Source organism: Lepidochelys kempii, chromosome 11, assembly GCF_965140265.1.
Source record: "Lepidochelys kempii isolate rLepKem1 chromosome 11, rLepKem1.hap2, whole genome shotgun sequence".
In the NCBI taxonomy this organism is placed as follows: Eukaryota; Metazoa; Chordata; order Testudines; family Cheloniidae; genus Lepidochelys; species Lepidochelys kempii.
In genome coordinates this window covers 77,185,580-77,204,022 of record NC_133266.1, presented here as the reverse complement: position 1 = coordinate 77,204,022, position 18,443 = coordinate 77,185,580, and the positions used below count along the sequence as shown (strand labels likewise).

Genomic DNA, 18,443 nt, shown 5'->3' with positions numbered 1-18,443 from the left:
GACTCTGGCTTCCTCCAAGTGGAAGGTCAGAGGAACACCTGCAAGGAGCAGATCTGAGTTTCGTCTTGTGCAGTATCCACGTTTGGTCTCATTCTGGTTTCTATTCGAGTCTGGCTGACACCCTGAGACATGAGATTTACTGTCCCTTCCAGAATGTCATCACTGGGGCCCTACCAAGTTCACGGCCATGAAAAACACATCAGGGACTGTGAAATCTTGCTGTTTTAGGGGAGGGGGGCTCCTGTCCTGTGCCAGACTCCAGTGCCTGGGCTGGGCTGGGGAGGGATTTCCTCCTCTCCTGCAGAGGCCACTCCCAGGGCCGGGACCTGGCTGACTGGGAGCCCAGCTCTGAGGGCAGCACAGATGTGAGGGTGGGCTGTGGAGTCAGAGCAGCCGTGGAGCTTCCTGCAGCCGGGGGAGGTTCCCAGAGGTGGGTCTGATGCTGTCTGTGCCGGGGAAGAGGAAGTCCCATCTCTCCCCAGCCCGGCCGGGACTAGCAGCTGGAGCCTGGTTCATGGTAGGAGCCCTTGGCTGGGGCGCCCTCAGCCTTGCCCTTCTCTGGCTTTGGGCCCAGCACTCAGGTTAAAGGGGCCTTGAGCAGGCTGTGGGGGACCATGGTGTCATGATCACAGTTGCCCTCCTCTAAGGCCGGCCCTGCCCCCGGAAAAGTGATGACTCCCCATACCTTGTGATCCTCTCTTCTGTGCTCTGCTGGCCAGGCTGCTGCCTTTGGAGCTGGGTGTCCGGACAGCAGCCGCTGCTCTCTGGCCGCCCAGCTGCAAAGACAGACCCCCGGTTTGGGTTGGGACCCCCACGGTTACACCAACACATCTGAAAGCATGAAATTGACCTTTTAAAATCAGATGGCTGAACTTGACCAGAGTGGACCATGAATTTGGCAAAGCCTAGTCGTGGTTAATTGGGGTCACTCTGGGTGCTCTTGTTCAGAGAAATGTCTGGCTCCTGTTGGAGTGGAGCCAGGTTTCGTGGTTGATGGGAAGGCGGTTGGGGGGTTCCCCACACCTTTAGGCTGGTACCATGAGACCCCTCAGGATGCTGATGCGGCAGTAGCCTAATAACTTGCGCACACACCCCCTGCCCGCCCCAGCTTTCCTGTTGCATTGGCCCCTCAGTCACAGCCCTGCCGCTGGCGTGACAAGGCCCTTGGCTCGGGACTGGCAAGCCTCAACTCCCAGGCTCTGCGTTCCTTGGGCCGTGTGAGTGCCCGGGAAGCTGAGACCCCCCCGAGGCTGTGCGGTGCAGGTGGACACTGCCTGGGCTCGGGCTGGCTACAGGAAGAGGCCCAAGGGCTGCCCCTGGGGTGCTGTGCTAGGAGCCAATTCCCCGGCTCCATGGCCACAGGTCGAGGGACCCTGAACTTACTCAGCGAGACCCCAGCCCAGCCCGAGCTGCGGCTCCCCATGGAAAGGTGAAATGTCAATAACTACTGAGTGCAGGCCTAGCAGTCAGTGTTGATGTTATATCCAGCCCCGCACCAGCTCGCTGCTTCCCCTTTTGCTGCCGGGCACAAGCAGCATGGTGCCGGATGGAGCCCCATGCTGTGCTGCCAGACGGTCCCATGCCCCCTAGTGCCGGACAGAGCCCCGGCTCCCCGCAGCCCCTAGCGCCGCAGTACTGGACAGAGCCCCCATGTCCCTCGTGCCATGGTGCCAGATGACACCCCAGGTCCCTGCAGCCCTAGCACCAGATGGAGCCCTGGGCCCCCAGTGCCATGGTGCCCCTGGCACTGCGGTGCCACCCAGAGTCTCTCTCCAACTGACCAGCAGGGGTTAGGAAAGTGAGGAGCTGAACACCTGGGAGCTAAGGGCAGGCCCTGAAATCCCAAAGAGGGTGTTGGATCCCAGCAGCGCCCAGGGCCTCCCAGCCCCAGGTGCTGTGGCCATGCAGTAGGCTTTGTTGGCCAGTGCCGGGGCCCAGCTGCCTGGGTGCATGTACAGCTGGGAGGGGGCAGCAGGCGGTGGGTTGGAGCTGTGCAGGGAAAGGGGCCTCCGTTGGGGGGGGTAGATCCCTCTTTCATCAGGGTGACCCCCTGCGCTGGGGCTGGGCTGGAGCAATGGCACACGGGCCCTGGCTGGGAGTGAGGGTGTTGGGGGCAGGGGTCGAGTCCAGGCTCCTGGGACACCCTGACCTATGCCCAGCCCCCAGGGCCCTTTCCTGCTGGAGGCCAGCTCAGAGTTCAGCCGGTACCAGGCACGCGGATGAGGCAAGGGCAGCTGCCCTTGCCAGGGTGGCCAGCAATGCACCCTGGGGAGAGGGGCGATAGGCAGGCAGGGCCTTTCCAGCCAGCATCCCATCCCAGGTGCGCCAGCCCTCGGGGGGGGCTGCTGGCCACACAAGCCCTGGGGCTCAGCAGTGCCGGGGCCCAGTGACACAGCGTGGGCGGGCACGAGAGAGAGGCCTAGGGATTTGCTGTGCTTGTCAGGCCTGCCATGGGCACGTCGCGCACACAGGCTGGGCATGGGCTTATCTGCCCAGCCCGGCGGCGGGCAGAGCCAGGGCAGGGGCAGTTACCGCGAAGGGACTCCAGGTGAACACGCAGGGGCGCAGACAGCGTGGCATCTACCCACCGCGGTGACAGCCTGGTTTACTGGGCATCCGGCCTCTCTCTTCTGAAGGCCCGTGGCATGCTGGTGAGCGAGGTCAGCGTAACATCCGTAGTAACCGGGGCTGAGGCCTTGGCTACTCATTGTTAGTACGCGTCAAAGTCTGACCCAACGGGGCGAAAGGGCCCGGGCGGGCGGGAGGCAGACCCCTCCCTGTCTCCAGCCTCAAGGGAGCATTAGGGCTTGGCTGTGTTAGTTACTTACAAGGCAGCAGGGGCTGGGACATCACCGGGAACCGGGCCCCCTCTTGTCACAGGGTCACGGACCTTTGGGTGCCATGTCAGGCCCGAGCATTTTGCCCTCTGCGCAGGGCCTGCCTGGGAGCCCGGCCAGCTGTGCTGGGCCAGCCTCTTGGCGAGAAACACGGCGCTGAATGAGAGGCTCAGTTGGTCCACTGGGTTTTAGGCCACACGGGGTCATTTTACTTTTGCTTGCGTGTAACCGTCCAGCTTTATTCCTGACCCGTGGTAGCACTTAGCCCTGTGTGCGCCCCCAGGAACCTAGCAGGCTCAGTGTATGGGCTCTTTAAAGCAGCAAAAACCTTACTACTGCGTGAGCGTGTGCAGCCAGGGGCTGGCCGCCGATGGGAGATGCTGTTGGGAGGTTCACAGTTTAAGGCACGGTTTGGCTTGGCAGAGCCCTGCAGTGTTTGCTGGCATGGCTGGGAGCTGGCAGGCAGCTTAGCAGTATTAAAACGCCCCCAGGCTGGGGCTGGGGGCAGGGGAAGGGGAACGGCATGGCGCACAAGGCTGGGCGCTCAGCAGATTGTCACAGCGGGGTGTCTGCTACTGGCCAGGCACCTCCCCCAGACACCAAGGGCACGTGGGCGTGCGCAGCCAGCCAGCACTGCCCACCAGGCCGCGGGCACGCAGGCTGCTGTGTGCCACGCCCCAGCACAGAAGGGTTGTGGTCTTGAGCTGCCCTGCCCCGGTGGCCACCGCTGCACCACTGTGCAGGCTGCAGGCCCCAGAGGAGCACAGCGTCTAAGGGCAGCAATGGGCCCCTAGCCCTGTGCTGGGCTGCCAGCAGCTCCCCTGTGCTTACAGGACCCCCCCCGGGCCATCTGTTACAGTCAGCTGATGTATGCCAGGCACACATCACCTGCTCAGCCCGACCCAGTCCCCACGGCTGCCCGGGGGGGGGGGGGCAAGGAGAGCCAACCACGGTCCCGCTTGGGTCGAAGCTCCCTGGACGTATGCAGCATGCGCCGTAGTTATGCCACAAGGCCCCAGGTTACGCCAGGACTTTCCAGCCCCGTAGCACAGAGCAAGGCTGCTCTGTGGGCCATGCTGTAAAGCTACAGACCCGTGTGCGGGGAGGGCAGGGCTGGCCCCCTAGGGCGGCAGCAGATTCAGCGCCAGAGGGGCCTGGGGGAGCTAGGGTGGAAGCAGCTGGCTGGGGCAAGAGCAGCTGCAGCGGCTGCACAGGTGCCATTCAGACCGTTGCCGAAGCAGCGCATGGGGGGAGGGGCAATCGGGTGCAGTGCTCCAAGCCCCAGAGCCTGGAGTCAGGTGATTACACGGGACCCTCAGCTTTCACTACAAAGAGCACACTTCTAGCCCTTGTGGGGCAAAGCTGGAACACAGGACCCATGAGGGCTGACACCAGAGGGCCCCAATGGCTTGTCTTAGCAACATCTTGGGTGTAGCCCCCGCCCCCCCGATTTCCTGGTTAGCTTGGCACAGGTCACCCCCAATGAGCATGTGTGCGCATGCACAAGTGTCTGGAAAACCCGGCCCAGGAACCACATCAGTAACGGAGCCGTGGCACTCAAAGCAGCAGGCCTGGCGCTGGGACGGGACTCCGGGCTGGCGCCGTTCTGTCCAAACAGGCCGTTCGTAACACAGGTCTGCACGGTGCAGCTTCTGCCGGCGCTGAGGCTGTGATGGGAGGGGCGGCGTGGGCAGGAGTGGCAGCCTGGGGGCCGAGGGTGAGCACAGCCCGGGGATGGGCGGCCCCTACGAGCTAGGACAGGCCTGCAGCCCCTCCCTGGCCTGCGCTCCCGGCTTTCTCAGCTGCGCATTGACAGCGCGAGGAAGGTGAGAGGACCGCGGCAGGGCTGGCTGCTGGCTGGGACGGTGATGGGGCTGGGGTCTGCATGCAGGCCGCTCCCTCGCGTCTCCTCTCTCAGATGTGCACGCTGCCCGGCTCCGAGCTCCTCTCCTTCCCCGGCGCCTCCTCAGCGGGGCTGCAGAGCTCCTTGGCGAAGGCCGGCTCCTGCGGCACCTTGCCCCGGCGGCGCCTCACGGCCTCGCACACCGCTGCCCCCAGGTACGCCACCGCCAGCAGCGTGAAGTAGGCGAAGTACACGTAGAACTGGGGGGGAGAGAGCGCCCAGGTTAAACCCACCGCCTGCCCCCCGCCAGTCACCCAGCCCTGCCTTGCTGGCTGGCACCAAGAGGTTAACGGTAGCTGGGGGGGCAGGGCTGACCCCGTGCCCCTCCCTGCACTTTCTGTACCCAGCGGCAGGTAGCCGCGTAGCTCCCTGATAACTGCTGTGTGATGTGACGGGGGGGGCCCGGCTGCACCAGGGCCTGGAAAAGCAGCGGAAAATCATGGCGAGCGCACAACCTAAGGGAACAGCCGTAAGCGGGCTGTTCCCTGTGGGCTGCAGCTCTCGCTCACCAGCGCTGAGAACAGGAGCTGGGCCTCCCCCAGCCACTGGGCCCAGCCTGGGGGGCAGCCCTCTGCCAGCAAAGCACAGGGGCACCCTGCCAGCCAGCCAAGAGGGCAGGGCAGCCAGAGTGACCGAAAAGGTTGGCGGGGGCTGAGTGTCAGAGACCCTGGCGGGCAGGCGTGGGACCGGTGAGAGCTGCCAGAAGGGAGATGCAGGCATTTCCCGGGGAAGGCCAGGAGAGCAGCAGAGGAAGGTGCCTGCTGGCTTGAAGCTGCGGGCAGAGGCCCGGAAGCAGTGGATGAGCTTCCCCCTGACATCCCCGCCCAGGGCGCCCTGGTCAAGAGGCAAGGAGCAGGGCAAGCCTGGGGCGCGTGGCCGCGGAAGGGAGCTTGGGGCAATAGGGGGGCCAGGGGCAATGGGGGGATGGGGGGAGGCAGCGCGGGCTGGGGCACCAAAATACATTTTCGCCTAGGGTGCCATTTTCTCTAAGGCTGGCCCTGTCCCCACAATGGAGGGCTGGACCCAGGAGACGAGAGAGTGGGCTGAGGAGAGTGAGGGATGCTTTACTGGCAAGGATGAGAGGCTGGAGTGAAACCCCCCCCTTTGACCGGAAAGGCTTTGGGTCCCGCTGGGAACAGCAGGGTTGCACTCCAGCTGACGGCTTGGGGGGTGTCCTGGCAGGACACCAGAGGAGCCCAGGTGAGGCAGAAGATGCTGGCGTGTGATATGTGGGGGGTCACGTCATGGGAGTTTAAAGACTACGTACACTGGACTGATAACTACACCGTTTGGGGAGTTATGTTTTGGAAAATTTGTAATAAACCAGCCCCAAGGAGGGGTACTACCAAGGCAAGAGAGCCTAGTGTAGAGTCCTTGGGTTACCTGGGAAGGAAACTGAGGCAGGCACACTAGTCATGCCATGGCCTGTCACTAGAGGGTGCTCCAGGTGAGTGGTGGCTCTATGACAGGAGCGCTATTAAATTGGCCCAAACAACCTTAACTCTGCCCCTGTCCACCCACCAACCTCCTTGGAAGGGTGCCCTATTTTTCCATCAGCCTTTTTCCCCAGTGAGTTGCTCCTAAGCAAGTGTTCATTTCCCAGGGCTTGGGGAACTCGGCAGCCCTCGGGCTCAGCTCCCATTTGGGAAAGTGAGCAGCAGAAAAGCACAGACCTGGCTCCCCGGCAAAGCATGAACCACTCCCTGTCCAAGCCAGCCAGGGCACTGGTCCCCGCGCACAGTGGGCTGAGGGCACTTTCCAAGGCTTTGCTGGGGCTCTAGGGCTCTTTAAAAATGGGGCACATGGTGAAGTTAACCCTCTTGGGCTGACTCAATGCCGCACAGGTACGTCAGCCGGGAATGCACACGGGGGGGGAGTTGTTTGCAGCTGAGGTGGTAGCAGGTGCTTCCCTAACAATGGGGAAGGGGCAGGGAGGAAGCCAGGCTGGGGGCCCACACGTTGGCATGAGCTAACTTGGCCGGCAGCGCCATCCGGCAGGGGCCCGCTCAAGTGCAAAAGGGGTTTAAACATGACACGGGTCTCGGACAGGAGCAGTAACCAGCCAGGGCAGAGCCAGATGGCAAACCAGGCGAGCAATACCGATCGCCAGTCACACCCCTGCCCTGCCCGCCATGGGGCTACTTTCATGGCTGTTGGGGGCAAAGTTCCCTCTAATTTTTCACAGGCCGTGTGCGCAAAAAATGTCTTCTGTGCAAATTGTTGTGCGTGCCGTGTGCACGGGGTTCAGGGTCTGTGTGCACATGCGCACAGCTCAGGGGGAACAGTGGTCACGGGGTTCCCTTATCCTGCCCAGCTACCAACCAGCCCCTCCATAGGCTTCTCAGCCTGGGGCAACCCGACCCGCTCGGCCTCCTGCGCGGCTCCCCAGGGGCAGCTGAGCAGCCCCCTTACCTGCGGATGCACCGAAAGGCCCAGGCCCCGCTTGTCTGATATGATCATGGTTATGATGGTCTTCAGGACGGTGGCAAAGAAGGTGTTCACGCCAAACACCAGGGCACAGAGCTCTTTGGAGAGGGAGGTGGCAATCTGGAAACTGCCATCAAAGCGAGGAGAAAGCAATCACTCAGCGGGGCAAGGCAAAGCCACGACCGTACAAATACCGACGGGGCGTCTGTGTCTGGCGGCGAACGTACGGCCAGCTCCTCAGCCAGTGCCACGAGCGCCCTGCCTGGCCTGGCCGAGGGGATCCGTCCCCACGTGCATGTGACATGTCCGTCTGTTTATAGGGCAGGGGTGGGAGCTCCTGGCTAGGGCCTGTGCGACCCAGCTGGGATCTCTATGAGAGGCACAGGGTGGGCGTTACCAAGCGCCTAGTTACGGGAGCACTCAAGGCGCCCTGGGTCTGAGAGGTTGTGCTCACTCAGCACCTCCCAAAATCCCACAGGAAATACGCCACGTGGCGTTCCTGGCATGCCCACCTCCTGCCCTAGGCTGGCAGAGCCTGGCACTGCTTCTAACTGTGCAGTGCCCGTGGCCCAGTGGGCTTCTCTCCGCTGCTTCAGCCTTCAGGGAGGCAGACCTGCCCCCTCCGCACCAGGGCAGCTCGAGCCCATCTAAGCCCTAGAGGCTGTGCTTGGGGGTGCTGCGGGCCCGGGACTCCTGCAGGCTCCGGTTCCATGTGCTTTGGGCTGCAGGGAGTGGTGCCGTTGTGCCCACGCCTGTAAGGGGCTGGAGAAGGCCGGTGCCATGCGAGCTGCCTCCATGGCACTGCCAGCACGGCCGTGACCTGCACCAGCCCAGGCCTGGACCAGTCAAGGGCCAGGGGCTTGGGAGGTACATCACTGGAAACGGTCCCACCTACAACTCACACGAACCCCCTGTGACACCCACCCCAGTAGGCACTGCGCCAACCTGGGGAGCAAGGGTCAGCAGGCCTCTCTGGATGTGGGCGGAGGGGCCCCACCGGAAAGCCCCGGCTGCACTGGCCCTGTCCCTCTGCTGGGAGCCCAGCCCCCAGGCGCAGCTCAGGGCCAGCCACCAGCCCCTCGCCGCAGCCCACGTTCTTTGCACTCTGATACCAGCGCGCCTGCCGGGGGGGGCGTGGCAGACCCGGCGTCCAGCTGCAGCCAGGACTATACACCTGTGTCCGTGTTACTAGTGGGGGACCCAGCAGAGCGAGACCCCCCCAACTCACATGGCTATAGGCACCAGGAACTGGTAGGAGCCCCTGAACAGGATGTAGGCCCCGTAGCAGAGCCAGATGTTGCTGGTGGTGCTCATCAGCAAGAGCAGCCCCGCCTGGAAGGCCGTCACGCCGCCAATCACCAGCTCCGACCACAGGGCCCAGCGGATCTTCACGTAGCCCGCAGAGAAGGCGGTGATGGCACCTGGGGAGACAAGGCGTCAGTGACTGCAGCCTGCCCGCAGGGTAGGCCCGTGCCCGGGGCAGGAGCCTGCCTGGCTGCACTTGGTCCCGCGGTGACAGGAAGTAACCCGGGGCCACACAGAGATGGCAGCACGCAAAGAACAGATGCATGCAGCTGGGCCCCTGTAAGCACAGCGCTCACCTGCCCGTCTGCCCCAGAGAATGAGCAGCAGGCCCAGGGCATTCACGGTCACTCTGCCACGGCACTGCCCTCCCAGCCCTGCCGCGTCCAGCACAGCCCTGGCTCTGCCTTTCCCGTGGGACACACTCACTTGGCAGGCACCAGTACGGCTGTGAGCGTGGAGTCTGGGGGGCCGCGCTAAGCGCTTGCGGCCTGCCATGCAGCCATCACCGCTCTCTGTCACCTCCCTTCAGCCAGCCCTCGATGCAAAACGGCAAAGGACTCACTTCTCTGCCAGCAACTCCTCCCGGACCGACAAACTCACTGCCCCCAACACGCTGCGCTCCTAGGACTGATCCACAGAGCGTCCTGTGAGGGCCCAAGTGCTGACACACTGCTGGCTAATGCCATTGTGAAATGCATGTACTGTCACTAGCAAAGGAAGTATGCGGATGTGCTGAAATCATGTTTTAAAGTTTGTCCCAAAGCCCTGTGGACAACCTGGGCTTGTGCCCGACACATGCCTGGCTAGTCCCCTCTCCCTGATGGACAGCGATGATGCAAGCCCCACTGGCATGTGAAGTGAACAGGAAAAGCAGGCTGACGGGAAAGCAAGGGGGAGCTCACCCGAGGACAAGCAATGGGGGAGAAGAGCCTTACGAGGGGCTGCACTTCAGAAGGGGCTCAGACCCCTGGCTCATCGTTCACCGAGGACACTAGCGGGCCATGTGGGCTTGTGCTCTGGGGCGGTTGTTCGGGGGCAGAAGGTGCTGTAGACAAGGACTTTAGCCTGGCAGAGTTCAGTTGAGACTCTAAGAAGCGTTATCCCCTTTGTTTTACACGTCACCTGGTGTTCTTATTACCGGAGCTCTTAAATTTTAACCTTCGTAAATAAACTTCTGTTTGTTGTCACTCTGACCAGCTCTCCGTGCCGAGTTGTTCTGAAGGCCTGACCCTGAGCGGTGCCAGTCAAGCTGGGTGCACGCTGTCTCTCCGGGAACAGCTTACCTGGTCACTTCTGAGCATGGCAGTGACAGGGGCTGCGCCAAGGACTCGGGGCTTGCTGTGTGTCTGTCACTAGCCTGCACCGGGGGGGCGAGTCTGCGGAGACCGGGAAGTCAGTGCTTGTGGGTCCAGAGGCTGCTACACAGGCACAGACAAGACGGCTTCCTGCTCAGGGCAGGTGGTGGCAAGGTGTCTCACAACCCGGGATGCCCCTCGGGAGCAGCACACAGCCACCTCAGCTGCCTGCGGAGTCCAGATGCGTCCCATGAGGAGCATGGCCCACGTGCCATGAGGTTAACAGGCATGAGCTGTTGCATACCCAGGAGTTTTGACTCAGAGAGTCCCTGGGAGGAGGTTCAGTGGCTAGGGATGCCCCCTGGCTAAGTGTTTTCCCAACCTGCTGCTGCATGGACAGGCCCAGCTTTACCACGGCACCCTCCAGAACCAACGCGGTACAGCCCCAGAGCTCTGGCTACAGCTGGAACTGTGGGACTGACTCGGGGCGTGCCCTCTGCAGGCTGCTATGCCATGCATGCTTCGGCTGAGTGCAACAGCTCAGACAGCCTCCGTGCTGCCAGATTAAATCGTGAGCTCAGTGCTCATGAAAACGGAGGTGAAGCTCTCCAGTCTGGGGGCAGATTGTCTGCCGGGCTCCTGCACTCAGCCCGTGGCTACATGGGCAAGCTGCACCCATGTGACAACCGGAGAGACAACAAACTGGTTTAGTTAAATGGGAGCAAACCCCTTGTGTGGATGCTGATTTGGGGTTAAACCAATTTGGGGTCTAGTTTACGTCAATTAGAGACAAGTTTAAATGGCTCTTAAACCCAAATCGGAGCATACACACAGGGGTTGGCATCTCATCCGCTAAGTCATGGGACGCTCTGTGCTGCAGAGAAGACCTTTGCCTGGCAGGGACTCCTAGACCCTGCCCGCTCCCATTCCAGCAGGGGCCTGCCTGGCACAGAAACATGCCGGGCTGGGACACGCAGTGTGAGGGAGGCAGGCTGTGAGCAGCGACTCGCATCCAGCTGGGAGCTAATCCCCTGGGCCGAGCAGCTTTTGTTTCAGAAAGCTCAGCGAGGTCACATGCGGCGCGTTCCTGGGGAACGAGTGCCTGGCTCAGAACATGCCGAGAGTGGGGCTCGTGCCTCATAATCCCCTTGGCCTCCAGAGCCCCTCCCTCTGTCCCCCTGCCGGGTAGCACTACAAGAGCCCCCGAGACCCCTTTGGACACCACGCACTGCAGGGGAGAGAGGGGGACCCCCGGAGGCAGACAGGGCCGTGTACCGAGCAGCGTTGAGGCAGCGTCCACCCCGCCGTTGTAGACCTTCCTGTTGTCCGTGGTAGGGTAAATCTCATTCCACAGGAGCTGCACGTAATAGAGCATGAGATAGTAGCCGGCAGAGTTGAAGATCCACCAGAGGGACCAGAGCCGCAGCTGGGGCAGCTTGGCGATGGTGCCGAGCTCCCTCAGCATACGGAAGAGGGCTGAGCTGCGCCAGCGGGAGGGCGCGGGGGGCACTGGCTTGCCCCCGACGGGTTGCATTCTGTCCAGCTCCGAGGGCGAGGGGCCATCACTCCGGTTGAAGAAGAGGCTTCGCTTGGGCTGCTCCAGGAAGAGCGTCAGGACGAGCCCAAAGAGCATGAACCCCAGCGAGACATAGTTGAGCGTCATGAAGGGCACCCCGCCCACGGTGACGCAGAGCTGCCCCAGCACGGAGCTGGTGAAGACCCCCATCAGCACGGCGGCGCGGGAGTAGCTGGCCATGCGCTGGTACTGCGAGGGGGAGACCAGGGAGAAGATGTAGGAGGAGTAGGCCACGCGGGCCGCCATGGTGATGCCGTAGAAGAACTCCATGAACTGCATGGCCAGGATACCGGTGCCGAAGAGCAGCAGCAGCCAGATGGAGATGTGGCTCAGGCTCTGAAGCACCAGCACCGGCTTGTAGCGCAGGTAATCCGTCAGCAGGAAGATGGGCACCAGGACGGCCATGTAGGAGTAGGACAGGACGGGAGTGATCTCGTTGGTCACCTGCAAGGCAACGCAAACCAGTGAGAGCAGGACACGGGCACGCTCTGGGCCCCAACGCTCACATCCACATCGCCACGGGAAGGCTGCAGAGCCAGGTACGCTAGGACGTGGGGCAGGCTGGTGGCGGCTCCACCTTCTGACTGGGGGGCTGGGACCAGGCTGACCCCGGACGCCTGAATACGGATCCTGGCACCTCGTTTTAGCCCCCCCACACATCACAGCTCTGCGCTGCAGTGCTCTAGCTCAGTGGTCCCCAAACTCTGTGGGGGCACGGAAGAACATCCAGGGGGGCATGGCAGGGCCCGGGCCAGCCCCCCCCAAAGGGGCAGGGAGGGAGCCCCAGCTCTGCCCCAACCCCACCCCTGGCCCCAAACCCCAGGCAGAGCAGGAGTCCCAGCTTTGCTCCTGGCCCTCAGCCCCGGCCACGGGCCCCTGCTTTCAGCTCCCGGCCACCAGGACTCGGCGCCGGGCCCGGGGTGGGGGCACAGACACATGCTATTACAGGTCGGGGGGCGCAAGAGGAAAAGTTTGGGCACCACTGCTCTAGCAACAGGACTGCACGAGCTGAGCTTTGGAAGCCGGTCTGCTCTGGAGCCCTGAGGGCTGGGCACTTCAGCAAACTGTTGGAGTCAGAAACACCCCAAATTCCTCATCACCCAGCCAGGGCTTCCAGCACAGCAGCCAAGAACTCTGCCAGGTGAGGATCTGGGTGCAGGGGCAATCGAGATGCACAGGGGCTTCTTGGCGGGTTCTGCGTGCAACGGTAATGGGACTCTGCAGGAGGGCCCAGGTGAAGGTGGTTGGGGCTCAGCGGGAGGGGGGTGGGGGGATATAGCTTAGCAGGGGGTCTGAGTGTTGGGGGTTTAAGGGGAGGGTCCAGATGCTGGGTGAGTGGGGCTTCGTGGAGTGGAGATCCAGGTGCAGGGGGAGTGGGGATCATCGGGGGGGAGGGGGCTCAGCAGGAGGGTCTGGGTATGAGTGGGTCTGTATGCACGAGGGTTGGGTATAGGGATCTCTTCCCCTGCAGCTGAGCAGCGATAGCTGCAGGAAGCGGGGGTAGGGGGCGGAGTTTGCAGAGCTTCCTGCTCCTGCAGCCAGGGAGAAATCTGGGGGTGGGTCTGACCTGGCCCTGGATGCTGTGCAGGCGAAAAGGAAGTCCCATCCTCCCCAGCCCCAGCCAGGCCAAACAGCTGAGCCCGGCTCAGGCTAGGAGCCACCAGCCGGGTCTTCCCCCGTCCCGCCTCCTGCCCCACAGTGATTTACCTCTCTGCAGGCTGCTCTGGGCACCCGAAACATACTGCTGGGGAGGGTCGCATGACTGCTCTTGTGGCTTCCCTTTGCTTCCCCATTAGAAAGTCTGCAGGGGACATAAATTCTGGGCATGCACAGTGGCGCAGAATTCCCCCAGGAGTATAGATTGCATGAATGCTCCCACAGCCACTCATGAATCACCCAGAGAAAGGCACCAGCCAAATCGCCCTATCTCCCAGCCTTGTACCTCAGGAATATACCAACGTGCACTGCAAGTTTATTAATTGGTTCACTACTTCATCAATGGAGAGTGGATACACACCAGCCTTTCCAAACCTTAGCAGATTTACCAGCCACTGCAGGCAAACTCACTGGTAAAGATAAACAGTAAAACAAGTTTATTAACGATAAAAGATAGATGTTAAGTGAGTATAAGTGATAGGCAAAAAGTCAGAGTGCTTACCTAAAGAAAATATAAACACGCAGTCTAAACTCTCCACCCTATTAGACTGGGCAACATCTAAATTAAGCAGCTTTTCTCACCCCACTGGATAGTGCAGTTCAAAATACACTGATTTCACCCTTGAAACCTGGGCCAGTATCTTCTGTTGGAGTCTTCAGTCTTCTCGGTGTCCTTGTTGCTTGCAGCATAAGTGCGGGGAGAAGAAAAGGCCAAGCATGGGTCCCCTATGTTCTGTTTTATAGCCTTAGTCCATGTGCTTGGAGAATTCAAGTCCAGGCATGTCTGGGGGCATTGCTGAGTCCCCAGGCAAGGTTGAACAATACCCCTGGTGTGGCCTTATGCTGGTGAGTCATGGAACTGTAGCTCCCATGCTGAACAATGGTGGTTGATGGTTATTTGTCACCTGCCCAGACATTGGTTACTTTCCTCGCTGTTGTCTCTAGGGAGATAATATCTGGCCGATTCTGCAACTTACTCCACATTTTACTGACAACCATACTACACAATCTCATAACTTCATATGCTCTAATGATGTACATATTTAGATAGAACAGTGACTTTCAGCAGCTCATAACCTTTCCCCGATGTCTTACATGGCGTGCTTCATATGCAAGATCACCATTATATATAAATGAGAAATATGGAGGGTCACAGGGCCCTCCCCCAAGGTACAGAGTGTCACAGGAACCCGTTGTCCCATAGCCAGCTCACACTGCACTTTGCCACAGAAGCATCTCCACTCCCTACACCAGGGCACATCCAAAGGGGGGATGATTCAGGCCCTGCTCCCCACCAAACATTCCCCAGTTCAGGTGGAAGTAGGCGGGAGGGCCTGTGGTCAGCCTGAATCTGAAGCCGCCCCCCACCAGGCAGGCACGTTCACGAGCCTCTTTCAGTTGATAGAAGTACATGATGCAGGGCACAAGTGGGGAGCTGGGGAAGGGCTTAGGCTGCACTTCTGGATGACCTTGCACCCAGTAACACCCCTCTACTGATCAGGCTACACACTGAGTGCAGTGGGATCCCTTTCAAATGGAGACGACCAGCCAGCACCACACAATGTGCGGGGGAGCAGCAGGTTAATTCCAGCACGGCCTGTCTGTGAAAGCCAGGGGCAAACACTGACTCTCAGAGCTTCTGCTGGAGCCAGTGGGAAAACGGGTAACACAATCAAAACCGTGGCCTTTCGTACAGGGAGATCTTGGCAGACTATCAAAATGCCGGGACCACTACCAATGACTGGAATATCGGTTAGCATCCTTATTGCCAAAAACAGCTAAATCAATAGCGCTTAGCAGGCCTCTGCAACAGCCTTAGCATAGCTGAGCAAGCAGCCAAGCAGGGGGGTGACCCACTGTCCTTCGTGGTAAGAGCTCTGTTGAAATTGCTGATGCATGTGATTTAGAAAAACAGGAAGATTATCTGTATCTGCCCTTTGGGATGCGTTCCTCAGGGCCCTTAAGACATGCGGACTCTTCAAAAACACATCTAACTAATGGTTTGAGGAAACCTCTTGTTTAAACTTTGAAACTGTTTAACAGATTTTTTTACTGACATGTTATAGTTACACTAAACCAAACAAACAAGGAGAGAAAGTATGGGGCTGGTGGACGCAGCAGAAGCACTTCGTGGGCACACCGTAGGGTACTCAACGGCAGACAGGAAGACTGGCCAATTGGCCTGCTGTCCTTGTACCACTCGAAGCCAGCTCCAGACTTCGGTAATTATTGATTTTGGGGTGTTTTACGAACCGGTTGTGGATGTGTGGAAGTGATTGAGACTAAATAAAGTGAAAGCGCTCTTGCACCGTGCGGTTTGTGCCAGCCACCTAGTGCTCGGATGGCTGTGTCTCCATGGAGTTATTTCCTGCACCGCCTCGCCAAGAGTAAGTTACCAAGAGTTTTGGGGTCTTAGAAGCACGGTTACAGCAGCAGCCCGCTCGCCGCAGCCTCATTACTGAGGCCAAGCCTCTTAATAAAATCCTGGGTCCCTTATCTCGGTGAATTCAACAGCCTACCTTGTGCTGGGCCCAGTGCTGAGCAGATGCCTTTGCCCGGAGCTCAGCATTCCTTCGCATGAAAATCATCAGCGCGGGGCTCCCAGCCTGGCCCGCCCCCCAGGCACGCCAGCACGGAGCCAAAGTCCTCTCCCATGCCAAGCCCGTGTTCCTGCCGGCGGTGCAGAGAGCTCCACAGCACGGAAATGCCTGGCACCCGCCCACCCACTGCTTCCCAGCTCCTCTGCAGGGTCAGAGACTGCCTCAGGGCAAGGCCCGCCATGCCACAGCCCGGTGGGTACAGGCACAGCAGACAGCCACCACACAGCACTGTCAGTGGGGGAGGCCAGGACTGGTGCGACAGACGGGGAAGGAGTCACAGCCATGGGAGAAGAGAGCAATCTTGAGGCAGAATGTTTCCACCAGGCCCCCCTACTGAAGGAGTGACTGCCAGGCCTGCGTGTGCCAGAGACCGTTTCTGCTGCTGGCACTGGTGTGGGCAGGGAGCCCTCCGCCCTCAGGGAGCTCAGTCCTGGGCTGAGAGCCCAGGACACGGGGCTAAGCTCTGTGGCTTGCCTGGGGGAACGTGAAGAGTTGCCACTGGTATTTTAAGCAGTGTAAAGTCTCCTCCTCTCCTAGAGGCCAGGAGAGAGCTGGGTGGCCTGCAGAGGCGGTCCAGGGAGGCGGAAGCACCCCCGTAAAGAGGGGAAGCACAGGCCAGGGGCACATTCTGCTCTCAGGGCTGAGGCTTCCTGGCTCATGTGAAGATCTCTGTAGCTGCAAACACACACTTCAGCCACCCCTTTGTCTCCCCTCATCTTGGTAGCGGTGGCGGAGGCGGAGGATTCCAGGGGAAGGCCACGTGGCTCGTTGGTTCGTGGCCTCTCTCTGCCTGATCTCCCCACACAACGCCACGAGGGGTGCATTGGCTTCTGGGTAATCACCAGCAAAGAGGAGGAGCACAGCAGAGCCAGGACGCAGGGCAGCAGCAGGCAAGCTTCAACTCCAGAGCTTAGAGAGAAAGGCAAAGGGTTCCCCTAACTAGCATGGGCTCAGCAAAGGGCCTGGAAAGGGCCCTCGCCAGCTCTCCCGGTGTCCATGTTAGCACAGGACCCTCACAGCTTATGGCCCAAACCCCGCAGTAACACAGATGTGTGCACTAGGAGTGACCTCTGGAAAATCTGCCCTCAATCTCTCTCTATCTCAGTGCCCCTCTATAAAACCACCCCTCCCTGCATGCATGTACAGCTCCTGGCACAATGCGGCCTGTTCTCCCTCAGGCACCAGGCACTGCTCTCGCACAATAAAGAACAGAAGGGGCTCTGGCTAGTGTGCTCATCCAGCCATTCCCAAGCTGCCTGCCTAGGCCAGTAACTAAGCAGTCGGCATGGGGCAGAGCACAGCAGAAGTGAGTGTAACTTTACCAGGAGACAGTGAAGATCCCAGCCACGGGCGCTCTCCAGCCAAGCTGCTGCTATTTGTTCTTACACAGCCACTGCATTCCCAGCTGCACGTGTCCAGCTCCACACTGCCTCTCACTGCAGAAGAGGGTTGGGTGTTACCCATCCAGTGAGAGCCCACAGAGGCTGCGTGCTGGGATACTCCCCAGAGAAGAACCTTGCTACCAGTGGGAAAAGCCTTGTGGATGGGGGAGAAGCGGTAGACGTGGTATATCTTGACTTTAGTAAAGCTTTTGAGACTCTCTCGCATGACCTTCTCATAAACAAACTAGGGAAATGCAACCTGGATGGAGCTACCATAAGGTGGGTGCATAACTGGCTGGAAAACCGTTCCCAGAGAGTATTATCAGTGACTCACAATCATGCTGGAAGGGCATAACAAATGGGGTCCCGCAGGAATCGGTTCTGGGTCCAGTTCTGTTCAATATCTTCATCAATGATTTAGATAATGGCATAGAGAGTACACTTACAAAGTTTGCGGACGATACCAAGCTGGGAGGGGTTGCAAGTGCTTTGGAGGATAGGATTACAATTCAAAATGATCTGGACAAACTGGAGAAATGGTCTGAAGAAAACAGGATGAAATTCAATAAGGACAAATGCAAAGTACTCCACTTAGGAAGGAACAATCAGTTGCACACATACAAAATGGGAAATGACTGCCTAGAAAGGAGTACTGCGGAAAGTGATCTGGGAGTCATAGTGAATCACAACCTAAATATGAGTCAACTGTGTAACAATGTTGCCAAAAAAGTGACCATCATTCTTGGATGTATTAGCAGGATTGTTGTAAGCAAGACACGAGAAGTAATTCTTCCGCTGTACTCCGCGCTGATTAGGCCTCAACTGGAGTATTGTGTCCAGTTCTGGGCGCCACATTTCAGGAAAGATGTGGACAAATTGGAGAAAGTCCAGAGAAGAGCAACAAAAATGATTAAAGGTCTAGAAAACATGACCTATGAGGGAAGATTGAAAAAACTGGGTTTGTTTAGTCTGGAAAAGAGAAGACTGGGGAGGGACATGATAACAGTTTTCAAGTACATACAAGGTTGTTACGAGGAGGAGGGAGAAGAATTGTTCTTCTTAACCTCTGAGGACAGAGCAGGAAGCAATGGGCTTAAATTGCAGCAAGGGAGGTTTAGGCTGAACATTAGGAAAAACTTCTTGTCAGAGTGGTTAAGCACTGGAATAAATTGCCTAGGGAGGTTGTCGAATCCCCGTCACTGGAGATTAAGAGCAGGTTAGACAAACACCTGTCAGAGATGGTCTGATAAAACTTAGCCCTGCCATGAGTGCAGGGGACTGGATTAGATGACTTCTCAAGGCCCCTTCCAGTCCTATGATTCTGTGACTGCAGCCCCACAAAGCTCCACAGTCATTCAGAAAACCACTTTGGACACCTCACAGGGGCGCCAGCAGCCACCATCCCAGCAAGTCAGAGCAGGCACAAGAGGACACAGCCCTCTAGTCACCAGAGTGGAGAGAG

General features: G+C 59.3%; 1 protein-coding gene across 2 annotated transcripts in view; it reads right to left on the bottom strand.

Moving 5' to 3' along the window:
- Window positions 1-3,004: 3,004 nt before the first annotated feature.
- SLC19A1 (solute carrier family 19 member 1) overlaps window positions 3,005-18,443 on the bottom strand; it is a 40,650-nt gene continuing 25,211 nt past the window's right edge. For both annotated transcript variants that reach the window (XM_073306910.1, XM_073306909.1), the window contains 4 exons: window positions 11,043-11,787; window positions 8,396-8,588; window positions 7,153-7,294; window positions 3,005-4,940 (listed from right to left, as the gene is read on the bottom strand). In XM_073306910.1, coding sequence (XP_073163011.1) covers window positions 4,752-4,940; window positions 7,153-7,294; window positions 8,396-8,588; window positions 11,043-11,787 — 1,269 coding nt within the window. In that variant the 3' untranslated portion in view covers window positions 3,005-4,751. The remainder of the gene's footprint in view (window positions 4,941-7,152; window positions 7,295-8,395; window positions 8,589-11,042; window positions 11,788-18,443) is intronic.